The 14,347-nt window shown below is 37.7% G+C and overlaps 1 protein-coding gene across 1 annotated transcript; it reads left to right on the top strand.

The window, feature by feature from the left end:
• Positions 1–9,431: 9,431 nt before the first annotated feature.
• Positions 9,432–13,149, top strand: LOC107732729 (cell wall protein DAN4-like). The gene is made up of 7 exons (XM_016544145.1): positions 9,432–9,698; positions 10,939–10,976; positions 11,202–11,297; positions 11,415–11,574; positions 11,667–11,737; positions 11,829–11,933; positions 12,901–13,149. Exons 1-7 carry the CDS (start codon positions 9,455–9,457, stop codon positions 13,147–13,149), a joined length of 963 nt encoding a protein of 320 aa, XP_016399631.1. The 5' UTR covers positions 9,432–9,454.
• The last annotated feature ends 1,198 nt before the right edge of the window (positions 13,150–14,347 follow it).

Genomic DNA, 14,347 nt, shown 5'->3' with positions numbered 1-14,347 from the left:
CTAATTAAAGACACCTGAACCAGCTATGGTTTTCAGGATAACTATAAACTTGGGTTGTGTGTTGGGGCAGGTTGGAGCTAAACTCTGCAGGACACTGGCTCTCCAGGAGCAGGACAGTCTTGGCAGGTTATGTTTTTCCCTGGTGTCTTGGGGTTTAAAAGCCCTTAATCAGCTACTGGAGGGCCAATGTCCTGCAAAGTTTAGCTCCAACACACCTACCTAGAGGTTTCTAGTGATCCCGATGCTCCCCTCACCAGTGCCATTTGGGACAGGGCCAAAGTGGCTTTTTCCTGAATACCTTGTATAGCTGGTTCAGGTGTGTTTAATTAGGGCTAGAGCTAAACTCTGCTGGAAGATTGCCTTCCAGGAGTAGGATTGGACACCCCATGCCCAAGACCAACAAGTCCATTTATTGAGTGGACTAGTTGAGTTGACCATAGACCATGACCATGATTTATGGAGAGAACATAAATTTGTGGTGTTTACTGACAACAACCCCTGAGTAGTGTTGTCCATCTTTTGATTCTGAAACTAGGTAGTGATCTAGGAGAAGTAATAAGAATGCTGATATCCCTTTATGCAGTGCTTGGCAACTCTGGCCCTCAAAGTCCACTTTCCTGGTGAGCTTACACTGCCTTCGAGTACACCTGGGAAACCCGTACCTCCAGGTCGGCATTATTACGACATGTCACGCATCCAAGTTGGAAACGTAACACAGTCGTAGCCTAAACAAACATATACATATATATATATATATATACAGTGGGTACGGAAAGTATTCATTTTTCAGTTTTTCTTTTTTAATAAATTTGCAAAAATGTCAACAATTCTGTGTTTTTCTGTCAATATGGGGTGCTGTGTGTACATTAATGAGGAAAAAAAATTAACTTAAATGATTTTAGCAAATGGCTGCAATATAACAAAGAGTGAAAAATTTAAGGGGGTCTGAATACTTTCCGTACCCACTGAATATGTGTGTGTGTGTGTGTGTGCGTGCCTGCAAGCCCGCAAAACTCTATATCCCCCTCCACACCTATCTCTATATTAGTGATTCCCAACCTTTTTTCCAGGGGTCCCCAATTTTAACATTCAAACTTTTAAACGACCCCTGGGTTGGGAACCACTGCTCTGTATATAGGGGATTTCGCACCACATAGTTCTAGGAACTAGCCAGCATTTGCACCAGCAGCAGGAACTCTGAAGCGGCTGACAGTGACAACTTTATGCGCAGCATTTTTAAACGTCAACAACCGGTGGTAGCACATTGCGTTTGCAGCGCGAAAGGTCGTGGGTTCGATTCCCAGGGATCACACATATTGGTAAAAAATGTACAGCCTGATTGCACTGTAAGTCTCTTTGGATAAAAGCGTCTGCTAAATGCATAAATTATTAATTATTAAATGATTATAACGGAGATGGAATGTAAACGCACAATTTATGCGATAAATGGAATGCATTTAAATGCCGTTTTTGCTGTTTTCTATGTTTGTGGAGTAAATATGTTTACATGGCTTTTTAAAAATGCCAGGGTAGCCAGTGTTTCAGATGCATTTGGCCAATCAGCGTACACTTACGTCACTGATAGTTACAATAGTACTGTTTTAAGCCCGGGACACACTGCACAATTTTCAGATGTCCCAGACGAAAGATTGGCATTGTGAAATAATCGTGGCGATTTCTGTGATCGTTGCTCATAAACGGTGGTCCTATTTCGTACAGTGAGAGAGGTTCAAAAACAGACGTTGTTACAGTCTTGCGACCAAAGATAGCCTACGATAATTATCTGACAGTGTCAGAAATTCAGCATGATCATCGCACAGTGTTTGCTGCTACGTCTTCTGACCAGCAAATAAAAATGCAACATGAAATGGCGTGTTGATCAATGGGACATGGCGCTAAAACTTAAACTGCTTACCTCAAACTCTTTTCCCTTCCTCTTTCGCAGCTTCCTCTTTTTTTCAGCACATATAAAAAGTACAACTGCCAAGCTGTGATTCGTCATGCTCTTTTTGTTTACCGCTAATGCATGCTGATGACGTTTTATTCTTCAATAGTAACTTGAGTCATAGCCTACAGTCACTAGGTGTCATCTTTGTACAGTCTGCATACATGTCGTAACCAAGTTTATTAGATCCATGTCACACAGTGTGATTTGTAATGATCTTATGAGATTGCTGAAATTGCACAGTCTGTAGAAGGCTTTAGACCCTACTCTGAAGTAGGAGCTCATTTAGTCCTAAACAGAGTTCCTAGAACTAAAACCATTCCTAGTTCCAAACATGCCAATATCATGCCGAAAAGCAGGTACTTCAGCCAATAGTTCTAGGAACTATGAAAAGGTTCCTCTGGTGCGAAAGCCCCTTATTATAGCTATATTATATGACATTGTCTATATCAGTGGTCTCCAACCCTGCTTCTGGAGAGCTATCGTCCTGCAGAGTTCATCTCCAACCCCAACCAAACTCACCTGAACCATCTAATCAAGGTCTTCAGGGTTACTTGAAAATAACTGAAATGTGTGTTGATGCAGGGTTGGAACCGAAGTCTGCAGGAAGGTAGCCCTCCAGGAGCCGGCTCATGCACATGCCACCTCTGGAGGGGCAGGGGAGAAATCAGGTCCCCTTTGGTAGAAATCTAATTCCGCCAGTGAAGTCATAATTATGTTGTGTCTGAGTCCACCTGAAAGGCACATTAGCGCTAACTCAAATACACATGAACAAGCTAGTCAAGGTCTTATAGATCACTAGAAAGCTACAGGCAGGTGAGTCTCAAGAGGCAGAGTTGCCCAGTCCTACCTTTATGGCGGAACTTATCTTAACCCTTGACATGGTAAAGGACTTGGTTCCAAGCACCACAAATCCAGTCTCATTGTAGCAAGTTGTAGGTGTAGAAGCAGCTATCCAAGTAAATCTAAGGGTGTCCAATCCTGGAGGTCCACTGTCCTGCAGAGTTTAATCCTAATTAAACACACCAGAACCAAGCAGTCAAGGTCTTGTTTGAGCAAGTTGGAGCAGAACTCTGCAGAATGTTGGCCGGATTGCAGGATTGGAAACCCCTGATATGAATAAAGTGTTGTCATTGTTTTGTCCATGGCGCCTGCGAATAACTGCCTCGGTTTGGCGCTCTTCAGTACTTATACTGTTTTTGTTTGTCCCATTTTAAGTAACTTTTTTCTGTTTATTTTATAATTGTTTTTTATTTTTCTTAATTTTTACTTATTTAAATGTTCTATGTTCTTCTTTCTTCTTTGTGTGTTTGTGCACACTTGGCAAATAAAGCTCATTCTGAGTCTGATTCTGATTAACACACTGTTGTCTATCCGTTAAATATGATTTTATCCATTTAATTACTCTTGTTGAGAAATTATAATTTAACAACTTTTTAATTAAAATCTCATGATTTACTGTGTCAAATGCTTTCCTTAAATCCAGAAAAACAGCTCCCACCACACCACCTTTATCTAATTTTGCTTTAATATTTTCCAAAAGAAGACAATTTGCGGTTTCTGTTGAATGGTACTTTCGAAAACCAAACTGCATCGGGTGCAATGAAAATGATGTGTTATTCAAATGTAATATTATCTGTATATATACAGATATAGACAAATATTATTATAATCTTCAATTCAACATCTTTGCAGCTTTTTAATTAAGCCTACCCCAAGCATCTGTCTGGCAATGGCAGGTGCAAAAGCTAGGTATCTATAGTTCCCTTTCAAGGGAACTTCAACCTGCGTCCTCTAGGGGTCGCTATGGGGGGGGAACGCTTCGTCGTGACCCGTGTCTGAAGCATACATTCAAAAAACACCAACAACATGTTGGCCGGCGACAGCCCATGACGTCACTCATGCGACTATAGTATAAATAGGCGCTGGGAGAACACGTCATTCTCTTCTTCGTCTTCATTGACTGTTTTGTTTGAAGCATGCTTTCCGTGGTAAGAGCGATCTTTCTTCCTTCATTATGGCGAGCACTAGCAAGACGTTTAGAAGATGTGTGTATCCGTGTCATCGTTATTTGACAGTTGATGACACACATGATCTTTGCGTCTTTTGTTTGGACGAAGAGCACGCACGCGATGTCCTCAAGGGGGCAATCTGCATTAACTGTGAGCGTTTTTCGATGAAAAAGTTCCACTCTCGTTTGTCTCTCTTTTCAAGGAGAGAGGGGCAGCCGTCTGCTCCCCGTGGTTCAGGACTCGCCGCTGCTGAGGCACGGAGGAGAATGAGCTCCTGCGGATCGCAGGCGGATCTGGCCGATGAGTTTAAAGAGGGGCTTTAACACACACACAGGAAAACGTCTCAGGTTACTTATGTAACCATGGTTCCCTGAGTAGGGAACGAGACACTGCGTCCTCTAGGTTTCCTGCCATGCTTCGGGGTCGCTATGGGGGGGAACGCCTCGTCGTGACCCCTGTCTGAAGCATACATTCAAAATACACCAACAACATGTTGGCCGGCGACAGACCATGACGTCACTACCGGTGCGACTATAGTATAAATAGGCGCCGTGAGAACACGTCATTCACTTCTTCGTCTGAAGCATGCGTCCGAAGCATGGCAGGAAACCTAGAGGACGCAGTGTCTCGTTCCCTACTCAGGGAACCATGGTTACATAAGTAACCCGAGATGGTATCTTTTGATACCATGCCAGTCCTTATCAAGGGACTGACAAGTCTGCATGTTTTCTAATGTTTGGCCAAGAGCAGGGATTAGAATCAATGGGTCAATCAACAAAAACAGTTTTTTTTTTCAGAATGTAATAGAAATGGGAACAGAATCCATTTCAATCTAATCTTCAAACTGTTTTGAATTTTGTGCAGCTAACATTCAGATTTGTCTTGAAAGTTTCAAGTTCACTCGGTTAAGATCACTTAGATCTGGGGATTCTGATCTATATGTTCCTAGAACTAGACTTAAAAACAGGGGTGGTCCTAAGTTATGGAATAGCCTTCCGGCTTACATCAGATCCGCCCAAACCCTGTCAATTTTTAAATCCACCTTGAAAACTTACTTTTTCTCAATGGCTTTCAACATCCCTTGATTCTCATCTGCATTTAATATCCTTTGATTCAAGCACTTCTCCTCTTTTTTACATTATTCCAGAGGTTTTTCATTTTTATCATACTTTTATTGTTCCTCTAACATGTGTGTGTGTGTGTGTGTGTGTGTGTTTTACTGTCTGTTTTCTTTTAGCATTTGTAAAGCACTTTGGTCCACACCAGTTGTTTTTAAATGTGCTATATAAATACATTTTTATTGTATTGTATTGTATAAAGTTTCAGTTTCTATTTGTTTTGATTTTGTAACTTTGAAGTCAAACACCAACTTTGCATATAGACTATGCCAACCAGTAAAATTTGTTTTAGAAACTTGAATATCTTGTTTTTATAGACCTTGAATCATACAGGACATCTAGTGCTAAAACTAGACTCCCTTTCTGTTCGCCATCAGTTGTGCTTTCAGAGAAACATTTGATAACTGATCCTGGACCAGACCTGAATTTCAGTTTCAGCATTATAAGTACTGGCAAAGTTAACCCTTTTTATTTCCTATGAAAACACAGTACAGTGCAGCATGAGTTAAAAAAATGAAGTGTAGAAGAGTGTATAAACTAAGAAAGATATTATAGTATTAGGAAGTCCCAGAAATCCATGTTAGTTATCTGAGCACCCCCAATCCTTCAGTGTCTCAGAGCTAGTGCTCTGAATTTTTGTGATACACACCACTACAAAGGGGTAATTGTTGTGGGGATCTTGATTTCACCGGCTGAAATCACTTTCAAAGTCTGTCTTACAGCAGTGTAACATGCCACAGTTTCTACTTCTCTCAACTTACAAAAACTCGGATCTCCAGACCTTTTCAAGCATGCAGAGTTTCATGCTGAACAAAGAGCTGTAAAATGTAATTGTACAGAACAGATGAGATGGACCTGAATTTCACAAGAGCAGAGTTTCTTTGATTCAAATGATCTGTGAATGGTCATTTGTGAGTAGCATTGAGCTGGAAGTAGCTGCTATGAAATTTTTGTAGTATTGTGAAAAGTTTGGATATTAAGGGTATGTTTACACAACAATGATTGTACTAAAAACTGAAAAGTTTTTCCTTTGTATTGTTGAAAAGTTTCACGTACAGAGACAACACCATTGTCAAAATGATCCCAGTTCACATGGATACGTGAAAGCGACAATAGTTGGCAATGTCACTTTCCTCTAGATTTGATACATAATACACATGCACATGACGTCACTGTTTTCACAAATTTAAAAATAACAATATTGTTTTCAAAAAATTGCACTTTGAAACCCGTTTTCAAAAGTTTGCAGGTTTTTTTTTTTTTCAGGTCCCCAAAACGCCATCGTCATGTAAATGAATGGCCAAAACACATTTTTCTGATTGTAGTTGAAAATAACGCCGTGTAAACGGCCCCTTACATGTCTTTCAGATACTTTTTATACCTCAAAATATATATTTATTTCATACTTTCCATGGTTCTAATTTTGTTTCCATACTTGAGTTCAAGATATTTTATTGTGGTGTCTGTAGTCAAAGAAGTGTGGAGGCACAGACAGGACTGTAAGGAGATTTATTTATTTATCTTTTTTCTTTGTTTGTTTGTGTGTGTGTGTGTGTGTGTGTGTGTGTGTGTTCCGTTCTGATGGTTTTCATGAACTGAAAATGTTCATGTTTCTCAAGACTATGAGCCCAGGGATCTATAGCTGTATCGGCTAATTTTCATTTTTGTGATTGACTATTTAATTTAAATCAATTTCATTTGAATTGTTTTTGTATTCTGCTTGCACTGTTATAGCAATAGGAGTTTTCTCAACCAACTTCCTGCTTCCCATGTGATGCTTTTTAAATATCAAAGGAGTTCCCATGTAAGTCATTTTTAATTCAAATTTTTTTTATTAATATATAATATTATACATGATAGTATTATTTTATATTATATTAATTATTATTTAAATAAATTGTATTATTATTATTATTATTATTATTATTATTACAAGACAAATAAATCAATCTGAGTGTGTGCTTTTAAATTTTTTCTTTTGCACTTTTCATTTTTCATTCTTGTCTAGCAGTTTAACTTCTCGTAAACATAACTCATAATATGAATAGAGAGTTGAACGCATCATTACAATAAAGCCCATCATCCCAGTTTAAGCACACAATCACAGACCCATCCCTCAGAGTTTCCACTAATTAGGAAACCTTCCCTCTGATGTCATCAGGCTGGAGGAGCAAATAGCAACAGAGAGGGAGAAAGAAAGAGAGAGGAAGGGGCAGAGACTCATTTAAACACTCTTAACTTCATCCACAGCTGTTACAAGTCCAGTCCAATCCGTGCTTTCCCACTGTATGGCGAAGGTAAGCTACATTTCCCAATATGCCATATTAAGATTTTGCAAATGCGTAAATAGGCTTTTCGGTCCAGCTGTGGGCTATAGGTGTAGCTGTACGGATTTTCGCAAGAGATGCTGTTGCGTAGAGAGGGTTTTCATGTTTTCAAACAGGTGACACCGAGAGTCTAGTAAAGACCCAAGATGCTGCATATGACAGATGCTAAATATTACATGCATGTATTTAGTTGAAAAATACTGCTATAAATGCCTTTTGAGATTTCTTGCTTTGTGAATGAGAATGGGAATGAGATCTATGCGATTTTTCTTATAAGTCAGTTATAAAAAATATTAAATAAATGTTATGTTAAATAAAAAGTGAGATGCTCAGGAGATGTTTTCTGAAGAAGTAACAATATCAAACAATTGGTAAATACTGGATTTCATCAACAGTATATTATATATCTGATGTTTATTTTGAGAAAATGTTCACATTTAGTTACTTGCAGTTTATTTGCAATATTTGTGAAATTTACTAGCATTTTCTCAGTGAAAATTGTAAATCCTTCACCCTTTTTTTCAGTGCATCTAAAAAAAATTTACATTTATGCATTTAGCACATGCTTTTATCCAAAGCAACTTACAAAAGCAATTCTAGAGCCAATAATATTTGTAATACACAGTTCCAACAATGGTTTATTAGACAACTAGATTAATAAGCAAGCTATAGAAGAGGAGAAATGCAAATAGATGGTCAAAGTCATCCAAAACATGATTGTATTACTGTGAAATGGAAAAAGAAGGAGTCATAATTTGGGTGAACCAATGTTTTCATACAAGACATGGTTTCCAGGGTAGCTTCCTGACGGGGTTGATCACCGCCTCATGGGGAAAGGGGTAACAAGCCGTGCTTTGCACTTACGCCCGTGGGATTCACAGAGAACAAACAAGTTGTTAATTGTGTGTGAGCAAGTGGCCTCGTAGCAAGGGAACTTTACTAACTATGAACCGGTATGTCTTCCAGAAAAATTCAACCAAAGATTGCGATTTCTGTGATGTAACACTGATGTAACATCAATAGCCACACTGAGACGCTGCCTGTTTCAAATTCAAATACATGCACAGGTGGAACCCGAATCAATGTGGCTCTGTTTCAGTGAAACAATTGGCATCTATTAGAAGAAACTGTCACTGATGACATGCTCCATTGCAGATCAAAGCAGAATATCATGCTCAGAGGTCACGGGAGGTTAGGCATGTTCCGCAATGCCAATTATGACAGCTCAGGTTTGCATAGCTCTCAGTGAAAATTTGTCTCCAACGTCATGGATGCAATCCACCATCAGAGAATAATTCACAGGCAAAGGGATTTTTCTGATACTGATACATGCCTTGCTTTTTGTTGGTTGTTGGACCCTTTAAAAATGTGGAATGAATCAGCAACCAAACTCACCAACATCCATAAACACATTCTTGCTGTTTTTCATCATTATTTCATGCTTTCAGATGGCGCTGGGAGAAATATGTTGCACTATCGATATAAGCAAGACTCGGAGGTCTTCAAAAACAGGTTGGTTATTGTACCTTTGTCAAGTAATTGTATGTAAATTAATATTTGGTATGATTTTATTTGTTGTTAATAAATGTATTTATTTAACATGAAAGCACAAATCAATACCAATCGCATTCTTTATGAAGCTGCACTGAATGGGGGTAACAGAGGGTAACATCTAAATAAACTGGTTTTATTCAAGTCCAAACCAAGAAAACGAATATTTATGGGTTAAATCAGGTAGAAAGAGCTCTTCAAGGTAGCAAATGCAGCTTACCACATTTAACAGTGTGGAGCAGAGGGAACTTCTGTGTAAATCATACATAAAACCTGCATGTAAAGAAATGGATTTAAAAATGTAATTTGAAATTCGTTTTGCTCATGCTTCTAGTGTGGATGATTTTCCATTCATTTCTCAACTGGCCAAGTAACATTTAACCACATGCAAATACAGTAAATGCCCTAGATGTCACAGACATTAGCTGTCCTTTATCTGTGTTTCCAACAGGCTTTCTTTTTTTTCTATTATTGCAAATGAGTCTGCTCTCTAAAGTGTGGATGGATAGTACAGCAGCCACTCTGACAACAGATGAGATATCATCTACAATGTCAGAAACTGAAAGCCAGAGTTCGACCACTCAATCTACGAATCCAGTAAGAGTGTCCTCCTCCACTTCTTCTGACCAAACGTCATCTACGGCCAAATCAGTCACTTCCGTGACAGGAGCTTCAGCCACTACCATACAGAGCACTACTTCTAACAGTGCTACTGTTGCCTCAACAGGCATTACTATGGACACAGGTATTCTTTCTTATATACTTTATACCATAGAATAACAATAATACAATAAAACTATATATGTGACCCTGGACCACAAAACCAGCCATAAGGGTCAATTTTTCCGAAATTGAGATTTATACATCACCTGAAAGCTAAATAAATACACTTTCCATTGATGTATGGTTTGTTAGGATAGGACAAGATTTGGCCGAGATACAACTATTTGAAAATCTGGAATCTGAGGGTGCAAAAAAATCAAAATATTAAGAAAATCGCCTTTAAAGTTGTCCAAATGAAGTTCTTAGTAATGCATATTACTAATCAAAAATTAAGTTTTAATATATTTACAGTAGGCAATTTACAAAATATCTTCATGGAACATGATCTTTACTTAATATCCTAATGATTTTTGGCATAAAAGAAAAATCAATAATTTTGACCCATACAATGTATTTTTGACTATTGCTACAAATATACCCCAGCGACTTAAGACTGCTATTGTGGTCCAGGGTCACATATACTACTAAACTATATAACAATAGAACAATATGTATATATGTATATGATTATGTAACTCATAAATATTTTTATGAAGATATAACCAAGCGGCAACATTCCGGTCTCTCTCGTGAAACCAACACGGAAGTGACTAAAACTGCAATTCATCGACTGGCCGCTAGAGGCTGGTTACAAAAGGAGTCAGTCCTATAGACTCCCCATGTTAAAATGGCCAACTTTACAGCAGGAAAAAAAAAAATGTTTACAGCCTGGTACAAAAAGTGGTATATAGCTAATTTTTTTATAACTCATCCGTTTAAATTATATTAAGCTTTAAAGTTCTGCATAATTAAGGGCGTGGCCACTTGAGTGACAGGTGGATTGCCGCTGCTGTCACCACTGTCGAGCTAGGTGGGCATGGTTTCAGCAACCAGCTCCCGCCTCTTTGCCCATTTTTGATTATCCGGGAGTGACGCGCGGTGACACGCTGCCAAGATGGCGACGGCCTGCTCCGCCCACTTTGAGCTTCAAAAACGCTCTTCAGAAACCTACGAGTGATGTCACGGACACTACGTCCATTTTTTTATACAGTCTATGAAGATGTAAAAAATCTGTGCTAGATTTAGCAAGGGTGGCTTAAAAAAAACATAAACACAAAACTTTTAGCACTAAAATGCCTATAAATGTTATTTTCATTTGACAACAACTAAATTTTATTTATTTATTTTGTCTTTTTTTATTATTGTCCTTTATTTTTCTACAGTTTCAGCAAATACATCATCTTCAGAAAATTACACTGCGGTAAGTGCTGGGCACGTACACTAAAAACTTGGTGTAAGAGTTACTTCTAGTAAATTGCTAGTAAATTTCACAATTAATTGCAAAGAAATAGCAAATAACACATTGGAAATATGATACATTTTGAAAGACTTGTAAAACCTACTCCAATAATTTTCGAAAAATTATTTTTACAGTGTAATATTTGTGTAATAGTTCTTGAATTGCAACTGCTTTTTTTCCTAAAAGCTATCCTGTCCAGCATTTGATTGCATGAAAGATTGTTACGTCCAGTTTATGAATACGGCGGCGAAGCCTTGCCAATCCAGTGAATATTTCTGTAAGGTCAGTCTGCCGTGATGCACTTTCAGATGGGAACCTCAAGTGGAAAGTAATCCATGCAAATCATGCACTGATGCAGGCTTGATTTAAAGAGTTACTTCTTGTTCTGTTGTGCTTCAGATAACGCAACAGGACACAGGTTACTCTGTCAGCTGCAGTGCCTCATGTGGCGTATCCTGCGGGAACGGGACTGTCAGTAATTGCTCTGTGAACTGTTGCAACACAACCAACTGCCTCAACAACACTCTGCTTGCCATGTCCAATTCACTCAGTACGACAGGTAACCTCAAACTCTTTCTCTAATTATCTCTAACATATGTGAATGGTAACTTTTGAAAATTGACTGTTTTTTTACTGATGTCTTGTCATTAGTATCTACAACAAAATCCACTACTACAACCACAACAATCAAGGCCATAGTTACAACCACCCCAGCAAATAATGTAAGAACACACAGCAATTTGTCACTGTAGGGCACAAATGAACATTTTGTGCCACCTTCTGACTTTTCTTAGTTTTTTTTACTCCCAAAAGGGCAAGAAGTGTTATACTTTCAACTGTAATGGGGCGGAGTGTTACAAAACCAGTACTGTCGGCAGTAATGTCATGCTGTGTCCAGTTGGTCAGGACTACTGCAAGGTAAAGTAAAAAAAAAACAAAAAAAAAATTAAATTAATTTTTTTATTTAATGTAACTACATTTCTTGGTTAGGTTTAATTGTCCTAATCATCTTTTTTATTTGATTAGATTGTTAAATGTTTTCCCCACAATGGCCGTTCACATCATAGATCAGTAACTAGAACTAAAAAGTTTTGATAATCATTCTAATTCTATGAGAATACAATGAAAAACCATGTAAAATGTCTGTGTCATCTGTTTAAAGTACATTTTTATTGGTCTAATTGAAAATCATGGTTTCCAGTTTAAACCTGTTTTACTCAGTTTGTCTTAAAGAAAATAACACTAACAGAACAAAACAACAATTTTGTATAAATAGTATTTTCGCTTTAATGTTGATTTGGCAAACAGATTCTGGCTATCTTTACTGAATGTAGAAATGATTGTAGGTTTCTTTGTGTTTTTTTTTTTCCTTGTTACCTTTAGTTATAAGCTCTTGGTTCTCCCCTCAAGCCTTTTCCCAAATCGTTATCCCTCAAACATATAATTCTATACCCCACAATAATCACCACAACATGAATCTGAATTAATTTAAATAACCCACCTCATCTTCCCCTATATGAGCCTGTTCCCCTATATGAGGTTGTTATAATAAGTGGGGGCTCGTCCGGGATAATATTGCCACAATATTCTGCAATGTTTTTGTCTGGTGAATGTCACTGGGTCTTATGGATATACACTGAAATAAATCAAATCAAATAAAAAGTAGTGTAGAAACAATTTTAGCAAATTTCACAAATAATTCATTAATAAATCATTCCTAAGAAACGGCAAAAGCAAATAGTGTAAATGCTCATTTTATGTTGACTTTAAACCATTTTCACTATTGCAAATTGAATGACATTTTGTTTAATACTGATCTCATGCTATGCTGCACCATATTATATATGAATGTTAAATGAAAGCAACTCATTGTCTCATTTCCTAGCTACAAAAGACAACATCTGGCAGTACAGAGAGCTGGCAGGCGGGTTGCAGTACAGATTGCAGGAAGATGACAGTTTGTTCAAGCACCACTACTACCTGCCACTTGGAGTGCTGCAATGCCTCTACCACCTCATGCCTCAAACTGTCAGGTGTAGTGAACATGCCTAGCTCCGCCACCAGGGGTCCTCACTGTCCCGCACTGCTCATGGCCTCCTTACTGCTCTTCTGGATAGTCAAAGTCTTTCCTTGAGTGTAACAAAGTCACATTTAATAAGCAATCCAGGGAAGCACCGTTTTCTGTTAGGAGAGTGTGTGTGTGTTTTAAAGCTGATTGTACTTCTTCTTCTGTCACTTTTACATTATTTGTGATGTAAGCAAATGAAAGTGTGTGTGTGTGTGTGTGTGTGTGTGTGTGTCGGTGTGTGTGTGTGTAAGGTCAGTGTGAGAAGCAGAATGTGCATGTGTGTGTATATATATATTTATGTATAGATGTCAAATAAGCTTTACCATGGGCATCCGTAGAGAGTTATGTCAAGTGGAAACATACCTGTTGTTGGATTCATTTCACAGAGATAGACAGAAATGATCCACCAAGAAATATATTAACACTGCAGAGACAAATATGAGGTTAGCTTCCTCTCAAGAGTTGTGATTAATTCTTGCTCTTTTTGGCATTAATGTACACTGTAAGAAAAAGAAAATCCGTAGAAAATGCATGTTGTCTTGGCAGAAAATTACCAGTATCACTGTCGTTACGTTTATGGACATTTCCTTCAACCTTAAAATATAATGCACAATTAGAAAATCCTGGAAAAACACCTGTGAAAAATTAATAAATATTAACATGGCACATTGGGCTGTTTTTTTAATGGACTTTTCTTACAGTGTACATATGTTTGAATTTTGATTACAGTCAATCATAGTTATCTGAGGCTCCTTTTCTTACTCGTATTACTCGTATTTTTTCTTACACAGGTTTTGTGCTTTCTAAAAAAGCTAGTTTCTATTTTATATTACTCACAATACTCCAAAGAATAGTATCATAATGCTCAGATAATCCTTTTTCTGATACTAATTATATGATATAGCACATTTGTTGTCCAATCAGACAGATTTCACCCTGTGTGCATGCAAAGATAATAGTTATGTACGAACCAGTTAATGCCAACCAAATGGAGTATGCACTTTATGCATCTAAATGGAAATTAGACAATTTAAAATATGTATAATGCATTTATAATATTGGACATATGAAAGCCTGTGGGTAAAACCCATACTCATAAACATAAAGCTTTATTTTTACAGAGAAATATGTTTATTAAAATGTAAGTGTACAGATCTAAGAGGCTACGCTAATTTTCTTAAATAACTTTTGAATTCACAAATTCTGTCAGAGTAACACTACTGATAATCTAATAAAGGTTATTATTAGGATTTTGACATCTTGG

The sequence above is a fragment of the Sinocyclocheilus rhinocerous genome, unplaced genomic scaffold (assembly GCF_001515625.1).
Source record: "Sinocyclocheilus rhinocerous isolate Xijiao unplaced genomic scaffold, SAMN03320098_v1.1 scaffold369, whole genome shotgun sequence".
NCBI classification, from domain to species: domain Eukaryota; kingdom Metazoa; phylum Chordata; class Actinopteri; order Cypriniformes; family Cyprinidae; genus Sinocyclocheilus; species Sinocyclocheilus rhinocerous.
Note: the sequence above shows the minus strand (reverse complement) of the source record. Positions and strands in the feature narration are given on the sequence as shown.